Source organism: Saccopteryx bilineata, chromosome 1 (genome assembly GCF_036850765.1).
Source record: "Saccopteryx bilineata isolate mSacBil1 chromosome 1, mSacBil1_pri_phased_curated, whole genome shotgun sequence".
Classification (NCBI taxonomy): Eukaryota; Metazoa; Chordata; class Mammalia; order Chiroptera; family Emballonuridae; genus Saccopteryx; species Saccopteryx bilineata.
Window position 1 is genome coordinate 279239125 of NC_089490.1, and position 20703 is coordinate 279259827.

The following is a 20703-nucleotide window of genomic DNA, read 5'->3' on the forward strand; positions in this document are numbered from 1 at the left end:
TTTGCCCTCTGCAGCTACCTGGGCAGGTCGGGCTGGGCAGGTGGCAGGGGGCAGGCTGTTGGGCCTTCCACGCAGAGTTCCTGGCTGTAATGCTTTTCAGCTTCTGGAATTGCTTTTTTTCTTTCTTTCTTTCTCCTCTCCCCAATTACTTGTTAGACACTTGTTGGCTTTTTTATTTTCTGGCAAAATCCCTCAGTTCATTAATTTTTAGTTTGTCATATAATATGGAAGCTCAAATAAACAAGCTTATTTTCTTTCCTATGAGATGATCTAGGGTAAGGCCCTATGGGAGTAGATCTGTCCAATCCAGAAAGTTCATGGACCTTCATGTATACTCAGGGGACACTGAGTAACTCTTTTCTTCTGCTTCATCACCAAGTCTCTTGTTTCAGTTGTTTCAATTACTCAGACTGTTGGACAAGTGCCCTCTACTCTAGGCTGCATCTTGTTATGATCAGATATTGTGTCTCTTGGCTGAGGGCCTGCGTAGAGCTCACGAGCCGAGATGGTAAAGCAAACCTTACCTTTTTGTAGAGACTCCTCAGATCTCGGTACTGCCACATGCTGTTTAGTACCTGAGATGCAGCCTTGACCACTTTGGGAGAATGCCTGGTAAAGAAAAGACAGGACACACAGATGGTGAGTGATGCCGACTTGTCAGGAAATGGCAAGAATAAGCCCCCTCCTGTCTCTCTGGCTCTTTTTCTCTCACCCTGGGGAGTGTAAGGCTAGTTCACCAGTCTCTCATCGACATACCCCTGAGGGCAAGACACTGGAGCGCATCACAATTTGGCGAAGAATGTTCGAAATGCAAACAGAAGAGTAGTGCATTGAGTTAGAACACAAATTTAGCATCTGACCACAAAACAGAACAGAGGAGAAAAGTAGCGATTAGGAGGAGCCAGATTCAGGGGTTTTCACAGCAGTGTTGTGCAATGTCTGTGCAATAAGATGAACAAAGTTGTTCATTTTCTCAGCTGAAGCATCAGAGCATATCAGTGTTGGCTCTACATGCCTGCCTGATTGCGGAGACCCGCTCTTCCTCTGCTGCGGAGGCCAAGGACAAGAGACCAGCAGCGCAGGTGGACACACACACACTGCCGGACTTGCCCTTCCCTGTTTGTAGAGGAAGAGAAAAACATCTATAAGGGAAACCCTTCACGCAGTTCAAGTTCCAGCCTTTGGGCCATACTGAGAAAGTAAGGTCACACAAATCTCTGGACTAGTGGCTCTTACTACTAGTGGCTTTGAAAATTCTGTGAAACTAGATCTAACATTTTGCCTTTTGGTGATAGATAAAATGTCTACTCAGCCACTATCTTTCTTAAAAATAATGCAGGCCTGAAGAGGGAAAAATACTTGCTTACTCAGTAATCTGGCTCAGGCTTCCCTTGCAGCTGGATGCTGATAAGGGACAATTGGATGAGGGTGCAAACAATCTTGAGGAACTGTGGCACCATTCCTTTGCCCAAAGCCCTTTGACGAACCCATATAATCCCTGCCCCATCCCTCCCTTGGGGCTGACACTCTTTGCTGGTCTCAGCCTGCCTGCATCCAGGCGCTTTTAAAATAAAAGTGCCTCTTGGAACACATTAGCCTCATGTCTTTGGTTTGGCCCATGGTTTCTGCCTTTCATTTGGTTCAGTGACAATATGCATCTCAACACAGACACTAAGTAGATCAATAAATCTGTGTTGATGTAATTCTCTCAAATTCTTAGAAGTCACTTAGAATAGTTGTGAGGGGAAACTCCTGTGGTTCCTCATTCTAACAGGCCGGTTCCACAACCAGCTGCCCAAGTCTAGAGGCTGCCACCGATCCTATACCCATATTGGGGCTAGCACAATTTGTCTATAAAAGGTCAGGTAATAAATATTCTATGCTTTGGGGGCCATATGATCTTGGTCGCAGCTACTGAACTCTGCCATTGTAACATGAGAGAAGTCATAAATCATACATAAGTGAATAATGTGGCTGAGTTCCAAATCAAGTGTAATTTACAAAAGCAGGTGGCAGGCCCATGGGCACAGTTTGCCGATCCTGGTCTATCTGAATGGTGGCTCCTGGAGTCACAGGATATAACTATTCCTGAGGACTCCAATGTGAAACCCAATCCTGAAGCTGGCCCATGATCGAGTGGTCCACAGATACTCTGAGCGGGAATATCTGAATTGAGACCAAAAATGCCTTGGAAACAAAATGGCCTCTGAAATAGAAAATGAGCAGATGGCTAGATGGGATCAGGCAGAGGTTGGGTTTGAAGGCCAGAGGAAATGGCTGCTGTGAGGACAAGCAGTTTGTAATGGAATTATGGGAAGCAAATACATGGTCAAGTAAATATGTGCTATTTCCCTGGATCTTCACGTTTGCAATTCAGACCAACTGAGTTTAAGATTTCTTCATCCACTTATTTACTGGTAACAGTAACTGCCACTCTTACTATTATTATTACTGAGATAGAATTCAGTTTTGGCTGTGTTAAAGAATCTATTAGTTATATCACATACTTTTAAAAGACAAAATGGAGTTCTAATAAATTCTAAACTTTTTTCCTCTGTGAAGGATGAATTAATTATATTTAATAACAGACATATTTTCTTTTTACTAAAATGAATGGTTGCTTAATGATTTCATGATTTATGCTATGACCATGCTCTAAATGCAATATTAAATTCCTTAACTTAAAGGCAGAGAATTTTAGATCTTTTCATGGATACAGATACAGGTTCATTTTAATCTTATACAGCCAATGTTGAACAAAGATAAAATGCTATGTTTTGTTTATCATTGTTTTTATCCATGTCAGTAATAAAACAACTCTAGAGATACATATATTAATAATCAGGTAGTGATAATGTAGTTGAAATATACAGGGTGGGAAAAAATAGATTTATAGTCATGAGAACACAAAACAGCTTATTCTTGTATTATATATTTTCCTATATGAACAACTGTAAACCAACTTTTGCCAGTCCCTGTATTAAGCATGCAAAAATTCATTTAAACAGTGCAATTTTTTTTTGTTTTTACTTCTTGCTTAGTTACAAAATAGAGACTGTGAATGTGTAATAGATAGCAGGTTTTAACCTCTCAATTAAGATGCCAATACAGCTCAGTGTTATAATAACATACGAAGGTCAAAGAAACATTGCTTTCTTTTAGCCTTTAATTTTAATCCATCCACTAGACTGGTACCATAGCAACTTCTACTTAAAAAACTGTAACTATTGATTGAAAGACTTGAACAATTGAGTGTTTTTAATGTGACAAGCGATTATAACCTTAGCTACAATACACAGTTCCTCACTGACAAGTGTCAGCTGAGTCTGTTAATACCTTTTCTGTCTGATGACAAAATATAGTGGCACAATCAATGCTATTTCCTATATAACTGTTAAAATTAGAAAAATAAAACCAAATGTACTTTTGAAACAGATGAATATGACAGAATGTTCATAATGGGTGTCTAAAATGATCTGAACAGAATAATATAAGTTATCAGGACTTCAAAATGGTAAGTATACAACTCCTACAAGGGTCCTTAGCAATTAAACAATGTCTGATCTTCACCAGAATTTTCAAATTAGACATGGCTGAAGATTTCAGTTCATGCAATTGATTCTGCGTGTTCAACACAGCTATTCCAGCAGCAAAGACCCAGCACTCTGCTCCCAGTGGTTGCGTTAACAAGACACTGTGTGTTGTGCAGTTCAAGCAGACTGTGATTGGCACCTCGACAGTATGACTCATTAATATCATGCCATGTTTAAGCCTGTGAATATTTAGAAATAAAACTTACAGATATGTAAAATGGAAAATCATAAGTAGGCCTATTTTTAAATATGTGTTTTCCTATGGTATCTTAAATTTAAAAATCAGATTTAAATTCTATTTATTTTTATAAACACTTTTTAAAGGGAAATTTAAAGAGGAGATATTTGCAAGCATTTCATTAATTAACTAGAGTAAATTGATGGTCCACCTTTTTCCAATTATAAAATCATCCTCACTTTCAAAAATTCTGTTTCCAAAAAAAAATTTCTATTTTATCAAAATGTCTAGAAGGCCATGGGGATGTCTCACTGGCTACTGTCATAGCAGAGTTGAATGATGAATGGTGAGTTTGGTCCTAAGATTCAGAGCAATGTTTTGGAGGAATGAGAAGTAACAACCAAATATAGGTAGGAGATGAGAATATCTGCAGCTATAAAAACCTGTTTTGAACCCCAAATTAGTCACTCTATAAAAAAGAGATGGATGAAACTGACTATAACTGGAAAAATGCTTGACCCAACTTTTAAAAATAAGTTCACACTTCTTATTAAACACGTAAATCCAGACTGTTAACATTGTAAAAAAGAAAAGAAACAATGAAATGCAACCAAGAAATTTCATTCAATTAAAGAACGTTTATGAGATCATCTGCAGTGAAAGAAACTTCCCATTAACAATAATCAAGAGTGGATCAGAGCTAATGGGACCATTTCTGGATTGGCAATGTGGATATATACTACTTCATAAATGGTTTTCTCAAATGACTTTTAAATTAGTTGCACCAAATAATATTCATTAACCATAAGACTGATAAAAGCATCTTGCCCCTTGAAGCCCCATTTAGTGATGCTCACTGCAGTAGGGTGCTCAGAATTAATAAATGCCAAACCACAGCCCAAAGCTCTCTAGTCTTGTAATTCAGAGAAAATGCTTTAATCTCTGAATGCTTTTATGATAATAGACAAATATATCAGAGTGTTTTTGTGAACTATAGTTTTTATTGTGAGTGTATGTGTGTTTGCTTACAAAAGTATTAACATATTAGGTTCTTAATGTTCAAGACTGGTAAGCATTTTAATGAGAGACCCCAAAGGTCCACTGAAGCTATATAAAGAAGAAGCTATATGAAGGGCTTCCGGCCTATGTAGAATAGCATTTTATTGTAAGTGCATTATCATAAGGTATAATGCAAGCCGACTATTTACATTGCACAATTATTACTCAAGTCTATGGGGCTTCTCTACTCGATGTAGAAAATTATTCAAATCTTAATACTGAATTGTTGGTTGAAACTATTTGGAGGTCTCAGGGTGCTTCAACAGAAGCCCTGAAACTTCTTTTAGAATACAACTGTAATAATACTGAGTTAAATAAAATGAGAGAATTTTCATAAGTCTCAAAGTGCATCTCTCACAGCCTTTGATAACAAAAGATAAATTATTAGCATTCAGATGTAAAGGAATGGAGAGGGAAGCAGGGCAGGGAAAGTCAAGAAGCAGGCCCTGGGTAACAAAAGGTCTACTCTTTTAATCTTATTTGATTTCATTAAGGGACTTCCAGGTGGCGAAATTTAATTAAGTCTAGTGAATGTTCCTGTAAAATTGTCAGCTCTGATAACACTGCCACTCTGGCTGGTGATGATATGTCTCAGCCACATCCAGTAAGACAGCATTGATTCTCCCATCAAACCAGGACCTCCCTTCTGTGCTGGTGTCATTGCTTTGATACGGAGCCTTATCTCTTCTTATTCATTTGCATAAATGGTCTCCTTCCTCACCACCATCCCTTTTACCTAAAATATTTCTATTCAGTCTCTTAAGGCTTTATTATCATTTTTTCCCCAAGACATATAGATATTATAACAACTCCTCCCTCAGTTTTAGATTGGACAGTAGTATAGGCATAATGACACATTAAATTCAATAATTTGCCCCAAATGCACACACCTAGCCAGGGAGGGTGCTGGATGAGCACCGAGTTCTCTCAGGCTCTATCACACTCTGTTTCCTCCCCCTCCCTGCCCTGAATGATGACTTACTATGCAGAGCTGAAGAGGCAAAGAGTGAAAGGATGTAGACACATCACCAACAGAGGACGTGCACCCACAGAGGAAGGAACAACCACCACAGAACACCTTCATGTATCCAGGTTAAGCTGGTGGTCTCTTCTATGAGGGAGGGCCTCAGTGATAGTGTATGCACACTGGATCGTCAAGTTTACCTTAACAATATCACAGTCGTCAACCAAGTCATGAGTTATGAATCAAGTTGGAATTACTGTAAGACCAGCTTTCACTCTGGGGTGGGAAGGTGGTAACCACTTGCTGTTTCTGTTCTCTTGATTATCAGACAGTGCTCTTCAGTGACATTCAATAGTGTTACCCATAAAGAGGGGCCACCCAGCACACTTAAACCCGTTCTACCAATACCAATTCTATGGTAATAGAAAGTCACCATATGACTTACTTATCTCCTTTGCTTTTGGAGATGCCAACCAACTTCTCGATGCCACCCGCATCTCGTAAGGCCTTGGCGTTCTCCATGTTCTTGGTGATCACTTCGTGTAGGGTGCAGCAGACGGCTGTCACCGTGTCATCTGACATGGCCTTGCTTGCTGCATTGTTGCTGTTGTTCCCTCCTGGAAGCCTGTGAACCAGGTCTCGCATGGCGTATTTGCCTTTGGGAAAAAGTAAAGGGAAGAGTTGAAATGAGGTCAAAATGGAGGAAGAGTGCAGAGGGAGAGGTGGGCACAGGGAAGAAAAAGAAACACATAAAGCAAGATTAATGCAATATTGTCTGTTTCCTGTTCTTCACTAGGTAACTGTGAATGCATACAGAGAACACAGTATTTCCTCATGGTGAATGTACGGGTTCGGTTTCTAGATAGATGTAGAATTGAGCCTTTGGGCAAGTTATTTTATTGCCTTTAACCCTCAGCTTTTTAAATCTAAAAAAAGAACAATAATGGTATTATATCTCAAAAGATTACTATAAAGATTAAATCAGTAAATACGTGGTAAGTATTTAACATACAAGGATTAATGAAGTTGCAAGATTTGATAGATGCTAACAATCTGTAACTTTATACTTGGTATTTGCAGAAGTCAAGAAAGCATATGGTAATTCTTCTAACATAGCCTCAAAACTGCTTTGATGGGAGCTATGTTGGGTCCTGTATTATTTAACAAGAGTCAAATCACAAATACGTGGAGAGCATAATCATATGACTTGAGTGTTCTGGCACCTATGAAATGAAAAGACACATTTAAAGTGAGAGAGAGAAGCTTTACAAATAATATTGTATATAACTAGGTGCCCTTCGAACTAGAGTAACTGGATGATCTGCTTGTCTCAGTGATAGGATTTCATTGTATGGATCTACCATATAACATTTCTTAATTTGACATGTTTCTCCTCATGTGAAAATAATATCCAATTTTGCTTTCTTAATTCACTTGATCACTATTAATCTTGTTATTCCCAATGACAAAGGTACTTATAATGACATCTTTATGGAGCACTTCTAGTTTACAAAGCACTTTAGGCATTACCAATAACCCCACAAGATAATTAATTCATCCCACCTGCAGCGTCCAATCCTGTTCCATTAATTTACCTCGGGAAGTAAGTAAATGAGTGCCTGTAGCAAAGTTGGCTGTTCTTGAATTTCTCAGATGGAATGGCACGTGTCCAAAATTAAATCCTTTCCTTGTCTTCCATACCCCATTAAACACACTTAGCTAGCTACCTAAAAGCTATTTGAAATATTTTTCCTCCATACATGTCTGTAAAATATAACCTCTTTTAGCTGTATAATTCTCTGGTTCTTGGTGCCTGGGGGAAGGAAAAGAAACCCCTTGGGAGGAGGCAATGATATCTTAATTCCAGGCAGTAATAAATAAAACATAAGCCCTTGTAATTTTGCATCTGCTCTTGTCCTATCTAGGTATAGGTGGCTTATTTTAGTATGGACAAAAAAAAATGCTGATGTCTAAATTTGAAATAGGAAAGTGTCTTCATTCATTCTATGACAGCTAAGAGGTATGTGACAAAAATGGTTTGCCTGAAACCCCCTGAATGTAGCATATTTATTTTCTGAGGACAGCAGTTAAAATAACTTGGAGAAGATCCTTTGTGCATGAGCTGTCCTCTGAACAACTGGCTTTATCTATTTATCATTAAATCACACTCAGCTCTGACTAATAGTTTACTTTGTTAGGCTCAGCACGCTGGCAACCACAAGCAGTTGTAAGACAAACCTGAGTTCCACAGTAGCTAGAAGATGGATTGGTTCTTTCCTCTTATTCTGTATAAGGGAAATGTGATGGAGGACAGAATCAGAAAACCATTTCAATTACTGTGCATGCAGGGGCATTTATGCTCCTTTTGGCACATGGAAGACTGGATCTGTGACCTTGACATCAACAAGGTTGAAAGCAAAAACAAGGAGAGGAAGAGGGTTCAGCTGCAATATTTAAAAATTTCTGTTGGTACTGTCATTTTTTAAATGATAGCAGAAGACGTGGTTTCATCCTGCACAGCTTTCTAACCGTTGAGCTCTTAATTAGGTAAAAGGTGTCTCTGTAACATTCAGATGGCAGGGACTGTCACTGCCCCCAGAACAGCCCCAGTGTGCTGTACAAACACTCGCATTTCCCATGGGCACCACGGCATGGGAGACAGCAGCGGTCTCCACCATATACAACCTTCCACAACCTGTCGAGGAGACCTATTGGAATAATTTAGTTTCTATTATTTCCAATATAGTTTACTGACACTTAGTTTATTTATTAGCTTATTTGGAGGGATACGTTTTAGTTTAGTTTTTTTTTTTGTTTTTTTTTTTTGCCATCCAAGTGGAGAAACAAATCAAGTAAAATTATCCCAAAGGGCACCACTAGGCAAAATCTGTTCATTCTTTTAAGGGCATACAATTATTTTAGCCTTTCATTGTGCTGCTGAGAAAAGCCATCTTCTCACACTTGAATCCTAGCTTCATGTGAAATTTGGAAAGCAAGAACAGCCTGTAAGCTTTCTCATGTGTTCAGAAACTTTGAGGCTTACTGTGGTGGTGGTGGTGGTGGGGTGGGGGATAAAAGGAACATAGAATAATTACAGCCACAAGTGACCTGGAGTCACATGATAATCACAGGAGTTCAGGAAAATCAGATTGGACTGGGTTGTCATGGAAGGCTTGATATGAAAAGTGGGCATCAGGGATTTGTTCTGTAGATCAGGGAAAACACAGAATGTTTTACAGAGAAGATTCTTATGCATCAAGAAGGAGGTTTCAGAATAAGGAGACAGAAGGTGGAAGAAACAGTCTTTTCCTGGACAGTAAAGCTCTCTCTCTGAACTTCTGTTGCAGTTATAAGCATTACAACTCCAGGTAGCTTGTGCCTATAATTAATTGTTCTATGTCCCGTATTTTCTTTGTCCCCTAAATTTCTAAACAATAGAGTGAAAAAGCTACTCTTCTTACCTAATAAAAGGAATCTTGTCCACCTTTACCATCACACCTCAGGCAGGCTTTGGGATTGAGATCAGAGGTCTGAGTTTCTTCGGATGTGAAAGTAGATAACTACCTTTCCACGCCAATTCTTTCTTTGCTACAGTGGCCATGCGGACAAGGACAAGTTGCCAGGTGGGTGAGCCAAACTTGAATTTTCACAGCCTAATACCATCAAGGTGATCCAGTTGTGTTTTTTTTTTGTTTGTTTGTTTGGTTTGGTTTCAGACAGAGAAAGGGATGGAGATAAAGTTCTTCTTGGGCTAAAAGGGGGAGTGGCTGCCCACCAGGATGCTATCTCATTAGCAACTTGGAGGAGAACCCGTGGGGCCCCAGGACATCACGGGCAGGTAGAACCCTGCAGTGCCCTGTGGTGCGTGCAGACACGATGTGGAGACAGAGGAGCAGACACGATGTGGAGACAGAGGAGCAGACACGATGTGGAGACAGAGGAGCAGACATAGATGTGGAGACAGAGGAGGTCAGAACAGCACAGGCCTCGCCCTGTGGCTGAGGCTGGCACGGGACAGAGAAGCTTCCTATCTGAGACTGAACTTCTGAGACCCACAAAAGGGCCGGGCAACAGCAACCAGGGCCCACTGAAGGCCACTCCACCTTCCTCGGGACTTAATTTGGTTTATAAATAAGTAAATGATATGACACAAGCCAGAAGTCAAGTGATTCATGCTGATACTACCACTGAGCAGGTGACTGTGGTACTTCAGGACAAAGGCAACGAGAACTTGTGAGTACAGAGTTGGCTATGGTGGTGGTGAGGGATCAGGGACAGCAGAGCAGCTGTGATTTCTAAAGTGCAACTGACAAGGCTGGGAGCCCAGTGAAATGTTGGGGGGTAATGGAGAGAAAGCATTCAGAAACTTCTAGCTGGGACAATGAGATAGATAGTGAATTCTAAAGTTTAATAATAATGAGCAGGATGGATTTTCATTTCCTCTTTCCACACAAAGAAAAACATGTGCAATTAGTGTTTACTTCCACATATAGAAGAACCATGGAGCAAAACCTCATGGGAGAGAAAAGCAGCTCATTAGGTTGAAAAGACACCTGGATTTGTGAGAGCAAATTGGCTAGCTGACCCTGCCTTCATTTGGAATCAATATGCCTCCCATTATCCGCTGTCTGGAAATCACATTACAAAGAAAAGGCACATTCTCCCTAAGATGAAAACAAAAGAAAACACTTAGTTGCCACCACCACTAACAAACAGGTCACTCTGTTTTGTTCAAGTTTCCAAAAGAAATGAAACCTTGGGCCATTTCTTCTTAGTTATTAGTCTCTAACAAACATAACTTCGTTTCTAACTTTTGCAATCCTGACATGAGAGGACCACTGGAGATATTATAACTGTGTAACAAAAATGCTACTGTTGCCATCAATCCTAGATGAACTGAAACCTTGCAACATTGCCACCCTTTCCTCCCGTAAGTGTATAAATTGTAAGTAAAAAGATTTCTTCTTTATAATGCTTCTTTCTGGGAGATTTCTTTTTAGAGTTGTTGGGCACATGATGGTGCCCGGGGTAAACTCCAGAGACCTAACAAACTGTTGCCCAAGACAGGCTGTTGGTCAAATAAGTTTGTAAATATGATATGTATGTTTGCTTGCTTATAGTTTGCATTGGGTGTGGGAGACAGGCTGTAAGCAGGCAGGGTCATTATACCCTGAGGCTTAGTATTAAGACTAAGCCTTTCCCACCCTAAGTGACTTTGTATCAGAGACTTCCTTGTTTATAGATTGGCTTAAAGGTTTGGATTTTCTACACTATAAAATGGGGCAGACTGGGAGCTTGTTTTCTCTTGGTTCCTGAGATTAGCATTAGAGAGGAGAGCAGAGAAGGGCCATGTGGAGGAGAAGCAGCCAAGATGGCAGAATGCTGAAGGAGAAGCCAGTTTGTGCAGAGTTTGTGCAGAGAGAAGGAGATGGGGAACAGAGGTGAATAAGGCTAGTGAGCTAGAAACCTTTGATTCTAGGAAATTCGGGTAAGTCAGTAGCTTTGTGAGCACTGAATGAGTGGGTTTTGGAACCCAGTGTGTGTTTTTACTTGCCCGCTGGGTGCAAGCTAGGATTAAAGGTAATGGCCCACCAGTTCTTGGCTCCATTGTTTCATTACCGTCTGTCCGAATCAAATGCAAACCTGCATGGACCAGGCAGCTGTGATGGTGGCCACGGCTACTGGCTCTACACAGGCACTCCTTGCTGAGCTCCTGTACAGGCAAGAGCTGGTGGGGATTTCATGATGGGTAACAGAGCTTTGCTTTTGCTGACTGCTTCTGCTTCTGTGTAGTTTGCTTATGACTCTGTTTTCATGTCTATTTCAGAGCGAAGCCTATTTCCGGTATTGATTTGTGCACTACCATGTAGTTTCCCCATCGGGGGCAGCTATACTGAGTAGTGGTTTTATGGTCTAACCACCTGTGCTCTGTAAGGTAGCAGACAACGGAGAAGCCACTTGAGTCCCTTCCTATGGGGATTATTATCTCTTTGCATCATTGATAGAGTCCTCTGTGTAGCTGGTCTTTGTGATGCATCATTATAAACTCAAATCTCTCAAACCAGTTTTGGAGAAGAAGATATTTAAAGATAAAAAAAAGTCAGCTGGCACACTGCAGCCTTGGGTCAGGAACACCACTGCTCTTCTGTCTAAGGTCTTAGCACCTTGTTAGCTTCCATTTCTGAAGCTGCTAAAACTGACCTGTGAATTTTTGCTGGGATTCTCTAAATTTACTTTTTTAGCTCTTTAACTTTTTTTTTATTGTGTTAAAATACACATAACATAAAATTTTCAATCTTATCCATTTTAAGTGCACAGTTCAGTGATATTAAGTAAATTCATTTGGGGTAACCATTACCACTATCCAGCTCCAGAATATTTCATCTTGCAAAACTGAAACTCTACCTTTAAACATGAACTCCCCACCCCCAATCCCCTAACAACCAACATTCAACTATCTCTATGATTCTGACTACTCAGACTATCTCATATAAGTGGAATCATACAGTGCATGTCTTTATGTGACTGACTCATTTCATTTAGCACAAGATCCTCAAGCTTCATCCATATTGTAACATATCAGAATTTCCCCTTTTGAGTCTAAATAACATTCCATTGGGTGTATATACCACATTTTGCTTATCCATTTCTGTTGGTGGACAGTTGAGTAGCTTTCTCATTTTAGCTATTTTAGTGCTACTATAGATGTGGGTATACAAATACCCTTTCACTTTCAAATTATGTATCTTTGGATATAAAGGGAGTCTCTTGTAGATAGTATATAGTTGAATTATGGTTTTTTGTTTTTATTTTTTAAATCTAGTCTGCTGATCTCTGTCTTTTGATTGGAGAGTTTAATTATTTAAATATATTTATTTTAATTTATTTTTTATTAAAGTACAGTTGATATACAATATTAAATTAGTTTCAGGCATACAACTTATTGAGTCAACATTTATGTACCTTATGAAGGGATCACTGTGATAAGTCCATCTGCCGCCATACAAAGTTATTATCATATCATTAACTACATTTCCTGTGTGGTATGTTACATCCCCATGACATTTATTTTATAACTGGAAGTTTGTAGCTTTTATTCCCTTTCACTTTTTTCATTGCAGATTGTTTATCACAGCCACAATATGAAAGCAACCTTGGTGTCCATTGAGAGAGGAAATGGATAAAGAAAATGTCATATATATGACTGAGCAATAATAAAGACTGAAATCTTGCCATTTGTGACATCGTAGATGGACCCAAAAGGTATTATGCTCAGTGATAGCTTGCTAAGAGAAAGGTAAATACTGTATGGTTGAACTTATATGTGGAATATAAAGAAAACAAACAAAACAGAAACTCATAGATACAGAGAATAATCTATTTATACTTAAAATAATTACCGATAAGCAGGGACTTACTTGTGTTATTTTGCTATTTGTTTTCTATATACTGTTTTTGGTTGTTTCTTTGTCCCTCATTTCTGGCAATACTGTCTCTTGTGTTTATTTGACTTTTTGTAGTGAAATGTTTTAATTCCCTACTCGTTTCCTTTGCTGTAGTCTCTAACTATATTCTTTGTGGTTACCATGGGGATTACATTTAATACCCTAAAGTTATAACACTCAATTTAAATTTATCCCAATTTAACTTCAAGAACATAGAAAAACTTTTCTTGTTATAACTCCATCCTGCCCATAGGTTTCAGTTAGAGATATCACAAAATTACATCTTTGCATGCTGTATGCGTGAAAACATAAAATAATAGTTTTTTAAATGCATCGGTCTCTCTCTCTCTCTCTCTTTTTTTTTTTTTGTATTTTTCTAAAGTTGGAAACGGGGAGGTAGTCAGACAGACTCCCGCATGCACCTGACCAGGATCCACCCGGCATGCCCACCAGGGAGCGATGCTCTGCCCATCTGGGGCATTGCTTTGTTGCAATCAGGGGCATTGCTCTATTGCAATCAGGGGCATTGCTCTGTTGCAATCAGGGCCATTCTAGTGCCTGAGGCAGAGGCCATGGAGCCATCCTCAGCGCCTGGGCCAACTTTGCTCCAATGGAGCCCTGGCTATGGGAGGGGAAGAGAGAGACAGAGAGGAAGGAGAAGGGGAGGGGTGGAGAAGCAGATTGGCGCTTCTCCTGTGTGCCCTGGCCGGGAATCGAATCCAGGACTCCTGCACGCCAGGCCGATGTTCTACCACTGAGCCAACTGGCCAGGGCCACATTGGTCTCTTAAATTATACAGAAAACAAAATGTGGAGTTACAAACCAAATTTACAATAATACTAGCTTTTAGATTAATAATTTTAAAAAATGCGTTACTCTCTTTTTCATTGACTGATTTTAGACAGAGAGGAAAAGAGAGAGAAGGAGAAAGAAAAAGAGAGAGAGAGAGAGAAGAAAGTATCTATTTGTTGTTTCACTTAGTTATGCATTCATTGCTTGCCTTCTGTATGTGCCCTGACCGGGGATCAAACCTAAAACCTTGGTGATTCAGGATGACGTTCTAATTGCCTGAGCTAATTGGCCAAGACCTGTACTACTTTCTTAAATCATGTTACACACAAAAACTGGAGTTACAAACTGTTCTTACAATAATACTAACTTTTATAATTACCCATGAATTTACATATACTGAGATAAATACCTTTTTATATGGCTTCTAGTTACTGTTCTTTATTTCAAACTACAGAATTCCCTTTACTTGCAGGACAAGTCTAGTGATAAACTCCCTCACCTTTTGTTTACTTGGGAATGTCTTAATTTCTTATTCACTTTTGAAGGACAGTTTGGCCAAATACAGGATTCTTGGTTGATAGTTTTTTCCTTTAGTATTTTGAAAATAAAGCCCATTGCCTCCTGGCTTCTAAAGTTTCTGATGAGAAACCTGTTTATAATCTTATTGAGGATGCCTTGTATGGGAAGAGTCACTTCTCTTTACCTGCTTTCAAAGATTCATTGCTTTTGTCTTTGGGCAGTTTATCCTACTCAGGGTTTAAGTTTCTTGTATGTTTATATTCATGTCTCTCATCAAATTTGGGAAGTCATCAGGCATTATTTCTTCAAATAATCTTCAAATAATCACCTCTTGAGTGTTTCTTTCTTCTCCTCCTGGGACCCTCACGATGTGTATGCTGGTTTTCCTAATGCTAACTCACAGATCCCTCAGGCTCTGTTCACTTTTCCTCAATCTTCTTCCTTTCTGTTTCTTGGATTTTATAATTTCAATTGTCTTGTTATCAAACTCACTGACTCTTCTACCTGATGAAATCTGTCTTTGAATCCTTTATTGAATTTTTTCATTTCAATTATTATAATTTTCAGTTCTAGAATTTCTTTTTTTTTCTTTTTTTGTTTCCTTTTAGGTTTCCTATCTGTTTAAGGATATTTCCATTTTACTTATACACCATTTTCCCGACTTTCTCTATATATTCTTTTAGTTCTTTGAGCATCTGTAAGACAGTTGTTTTAAAGACTTTGTCTAGTAGTCTGACATTTGGTGGTCCTCAGTCCTCAGAGACAGTTTCTGGTTTTGTGGGGGGTTTTTTGCTTTCTTTTTTTTTACTTTGAGTGGGTTATACTTCCCACCTTTTTCTGTGTGTGTGCCTTGTGATTTGTTGTTGTTAAAAACTGGGCACTGGAATCAAACAATGGAGGAATCCTGGAAATCAGATTCCTCCCCTTCCCCAGTTTGTGCTTTTTTAAAGTTTTGATTGTTATAGGATATGTGCCTGTGATTAGAATTAGCCTGAGGTGTAAATGTAAGGTCTTCTTTGGTCTTTTCTGAACCTGTGCCTTTTCCTGAGCATGCATAGTGACTTTTTAATTTTCCCAATATTTGCATTTGTTTAAATTTTTTTATTGATTTTATAGAGAATGAGAAACATCAATTTATTTTTCCACTTATTTATGCATTCATTGTTTGATTTTTTTTTTTTTTGTATTTCTCCGAAGTGAGAAGCAGGGAAGCAGTCAGACAGACTCCTGCATGCACCCGACTGGGATTCACCTGGCATGCCCACCAGGGGGCAATGCTCTGCCCATCTGGGGCATTGCTCCATTGTGGCTGGAGCCATTCTAGCACCTGATGCAGAGGCCACAGAGCCATCCTCAGTGCCTGGGCCAACTTTGCTCCAATGGAAGAGAGCAGGGGAAGAGAGAGATAGAGAGAAAGCAGCAGGGGAAGAGACAGATAGAGAGAAAGGAGAGCAGGAAGGGTGGAGAAATAGATGGGTGCTTCTCCTGTGTTCCCTGGTGAGGAATCGAACCCGGGACTTCCACACGCTGGGTTGGCACTCTACCGCTGAGCAAACTGGCCAGGGCCCATTGGTTGCTTCTTTTATGTGCTCTGACCTGGAGGAAATTGAACCCACAACCCTGGCATATTGGGATGACACTAACCAACTGAGCTAACTGACCAGGACCTATTTGCATTTGCTTTTGCACATACTAGTCTTCAATGTCTGGCTCTCATAAAAGGAAAAGAGAAACATGAAGGGGGCAAAAAGAGCACCAACTCTTTAAGTCCCCTGAAGGTTACTTCAGCTCAAGGGAGGGGAGCCTGCAACAATGGCTGCCTCTGTGTGTGCAAATCCATGATCAGTAGCAGCAATCTGAAGACAGATCAGTGTTGGAAGGATGGAATCCTTATTGCCACTGTGGCTCCCACGGTCTGCATGAAAGCTGCTCCATGAACTCATGCATAGCTGTCTGCGAAGGGGCTAGGGGTGAGGGATGGGTAGCTGCTATTTTGCTAACAACTAAAAATGACCAAAATTAACCATAACTGACCATCCAAGTTTTCCCCTGAAAGTTGTAAGCCTTTATTAGACTATAGCATCCCAAAATAATTACTTCAGACAGATTCTGCCAATGCAATTGCTGTCTGAAGGCAGGGGGGGAAAACTCCTGGTGCTTCCTAATTACCATCTTTCCAGAGTTCTCTCCCCACTCAGACTTAATTCTGATGTGTGGTTGAAGATGTAACAGTGAGGCACTAATTTCCTTAGGATTGCGTGTCTAGAGGTAAATGTGAAAAGATCCTGTCTTGTTTTTGCAAGGGAAGCCCATTAGTTTGTACAATGCTCCATTAATCGGCCTCGTTCCTTCTGTAAGTGGCTAGTACCTTTTCTCTTTTGGGAAATGTTTGGACCTTAATGTATCATAGAAATCTGCCATTGTGTACCTTTGGAGCATTGAATATAAGCAGACAGTTTGTTATAAAAGGGGATAAAACATGCCAAAAACCTACATTTTAAACTAGTTAGTGTGGCTTATAGACCAAAAAGGTGAAGCATTCAAGATGGCATTGTCTGGTTATTTAAAAAGTTTGAATGCCTGTTTACTTGTAAAGCTCTGGACCCAGTTAAGCTTATTTTTTGTCTTTAGGCACAAAGGACTTACATTCATATTTTGTGTCCCCTGATAACCCTTTTAAAGTTGCCTTTCCAAAACCTGCACCCCACAGTCAAACTCTCAAAACTTTTAAAAGTGTGTTTTGTCTCTAAACCATCTTTAAAGGGTTTCCAGACTGCTGTGGGGTAACATCAAAGGGCTTTCTGCCTCCCTTTATGAAACGGGGATGCTAGAGCTAATCAGGTATGCTTGGTATGCTGCAGGTTTTCATTGGGTGTAATGCTATTGTGAGAGCTGTCCTGTTTATCAAGCCTCCAATATGAAAAGACCTGGCAAGTGAAAAAAGAGAAGTTCAACCTCCACTTAATTATGACAAGTTATATGATTTCGTTTCGGCAGCTAACAACCTTCCAGCTTGCTTAGAAGCACGCTCCCTTTCATGTTAAAGAATGGCACAATAATGGTCAAATTTTTAAAAGGAAGATTTCCTTTCTAGATTTAAAGGAGCCTTTTTACTTGGTGGTAAGCCTAACGCACTTTTTTATGCAATAAATTAGAAGGTCCTCAACGTTTTTCAGTGCGCCTCATTGTGTATTATGTGTACTTGCTTTCACAGTAGTCACCGACTAACTCCTTATAGAACTAAGCTTGTCTCCATTTTGCTATTGTTGGGTGGGATGAGTAAGTAATCAGAGTTATTCAGCCTTATCATCTATAAGTTGTTTCTAGTTCTCTCTCATGCTCAACCCACGACCCCTGCCAGAGCCACAGATCAGTCTATGGTTCTGTAGAAAGAAATGTCAAAATAGTCCATTTAAAGAACTCCAACAGGTACTTAACATCTGATACCATAAAAAAATAGGTTATTGGTTCCAGGAACTCCTGTAGAGCTGATAGCATCACCACAAATGAACATCTCAGATGACCAAAGGGCTGATTCCGGATTTCCAGAACTCATTCACTATGAGAAACTGGACTGCTAACTCACCCAATATTAACAGAACAAGGTTTAATTACATAGACTAAATAAAACCAATTCAACTGTGGCTAACTTTCTATTTTAAATTGGGCATGTTATAAAAACTTTGTTCCTTCTACTTTCTTTCTTTAATGTTTCACTTAATAGGTTTTGTTTATAAAAACTAGAATATAACACCCTTTAAATAAAATCTTTTTAAATTAATCCTTCATAATTCATGAAAAGGAAATCCTTTGAAAGTTCTTAAAATAGATAAGATGGTTGATAATAATCTTGTAAATATAACAACATATGTTGATTGGTCTTGTCTATACACTTAAAAAGTAGTTAAATAATATTAAAAAAAATACCTTGTCTAATCTGTTTACTTTCTTTGACCATAGGTTTTCATAGACTGAACTAGAATTTGTCTTCCTTTGTAATAAAATAATAAAAATAATCAAATCTTTATTCATGCCACATTTAAAAGAAAAATATAGTTTAATTAGGCATGAAAAGTGCATTTCCTATGTAGAATGGATGCTATCACATCCTCCCAGAACACTGACTTGGCTTGTGCTGTATGGCTCAAGGAGTCCTGGCCCTTCAAGCAGCATGGCCAGTAACATCGAAACGCTGGAGCTCAGAGGACTGGAATTGCAGGTAATGGAGGTGAAGACTGACAGAGGCAGATGACAGTCTCGGGTCACTGAGCCCAGCAGATGTGGTGAAAGGGAACAAAATACTTCTGCTGCATAAAGGGATCAAAATCACAAGCCTAGGGGTTATACCAAGAAAACAAATGTCACCACTCCATATTATTATCATATAGCTCTAGTTTTGATAACCATGCAAAGAGGTCTTTGTGAATGAACCCACACTGCTTGCTATTCCTATGTCCGTTCAACTGGTCAAATAAGGCAAAACCATCAAAGTAATAGTTACAAATAAGAAAACTGCTAAGCATACATCTGTGGTTAAACTTGCATCTTAGGAGCAGAACTTCAGCATTGGGAGGGAACAGGAAGGAAAACTGGTATCTTGTTTTGCCTCCATCATGACTGTGTGCCTATCACATGCTTGTCACAGCCCAGAGTCAGGACAGAAGAATAAAATAAAAGATCAGCTCAGAAAAACAAATCAAAAAAATAAACACAGGGTCTCACTTCTAGTGTTCGTCCCAAATAATTCCTCACCAAGTCATCCCCTAGAAGCTGCTTTCTCCCAAATCAACTTTATTACTGACATTTGCAATCCCGAGAGGAGATGGGGATTCAATTATCTTCTGAATAAAACCTCTGTTTGTTGATTTCTTAAGTATGTATCCCTTGCAAAAAATTTTAAGTAAAAAATCCCTGTCTCTTGCTGCCTTTATCTTTATATCTTCCTTTCACAACTGAATAATGGTTGTGGTGACACCAATCCTCCAGTCTAGCCATGCCACTCCTTTGTTCCCAGAATAGGACCTGTTCATCGCCACATCCCTCTGCTCCTGCTGGAGTAAAATAAATATTTAAGGCCTGACCTGTGGTGGCGCAGAGGATAAAACGTCGACCTTGAAATGCTGAGGTCGCCGGTTCAAAACCCTGGGCTTGCCTGGTCAAGGCACATATGGGAGTTGATGCTTCCAGCTCCTCCCCCTTCTCTCTCTCTCTATCTCTCTCTCTCCTCTCTCTCTGTCTCTCTCCCTCTCTCTCTCCTCTCTAAAAATGAATAAAATAAATAAATAAATAAATAAATATTTAAGGTGATGAATTGATTTTTTGTTTTTAAACACTGAGCTTCCTTCTATGTATCTGCTATTGGCTTTAATTGATTAAAGATTTATCTAAATAAAGAGAAAAAGAGGGGAAAAAAGGCATAGTAAGATAGGGTTCACTGGCACCTAGGAATTAGCAGTTACTGTCTGCAGAGGTTAAGACAAATTCTAGAAAAAGCACTAAAGTTCATTATGCTGTTTTCTATTAACTATGACTTAAAAAAAACAAAAACAAAAACAAACTAAACATGAATAGCCTTATTACAGATAGAGAAATCTATTTTACATGCCGGAATGGTAAGCAGTTGGTCCAAGACAATGATTCAAACAGTAACTCAGCCCTCAAAATAGAAATCAGAGAAAGCAGACTCTCACAGGTTTACAATATGTGGTAGGTAGTTCTTTCAAGAATTATTACCTCCAAATAAATAATCTATTCCATCTATTTGGCAGACAAAGGGAATTCTACTTTTTGGCACCTTGAGACTTTATCCAGAGGATTTCAGAGAATTAGATTCTGAGAAACTCTCACATTGTCCAAGATGAATAGAAATACAAACAAGAAGATGGCTAAATATGCATATTTAATTTGTAAAGGAATCACTCAAAAAGTAAAAATGGCGCCCTGGCCAGTTGGCTCAGTTGTAGAGCATCAGCCTGGCATGTGGATGTCCTGGGTTTGATTCCTGGCCAGGGCACACAGGAGAAGTGTCCATCTGCTTCTCCACCATTCCCCCCCTCTTTTCTCTCTCTCTCTTCCTCTCCCACAGTCAAGGCTCCACTGGAGCAAAGTTGGCCTGGGTGTTGAGGACAGCTCCATGGCCTCTGCCTCAGGTGC

At 39.4% G+C, this 20703-nt stretch overlaps 1 protein-coding gene across 7 annotated transcripts in view; it reads right to left on the bottom strand.

Moving 5' to 3' along the window:
• The window catches only part of CTNND2 (catenin delta 2), a 985037-nt gene that overhangs the window by 39989 nt on the left and 924345 nt on the right, over window positions 1–20703 (bottom strand). For all 7 annotated transcript variants that reach the window (XM_066243701.1, XM_066243686.1, XM_066243718.1 and 4 more), the window contains 2 exons: window positions 6240–6450; window positions 525–609 (listed from right to left, as the gene is read on the bottom strand). In XM_066243701.1, the coding sequence (XP_066099798.1) occupies window positions 525–609; window positions 6240–6450 (296 nt within the window). The remainder of the gene's footprint in view (window positions 1–524; window positions 610–6239; window positions 6451–20703) is intronic.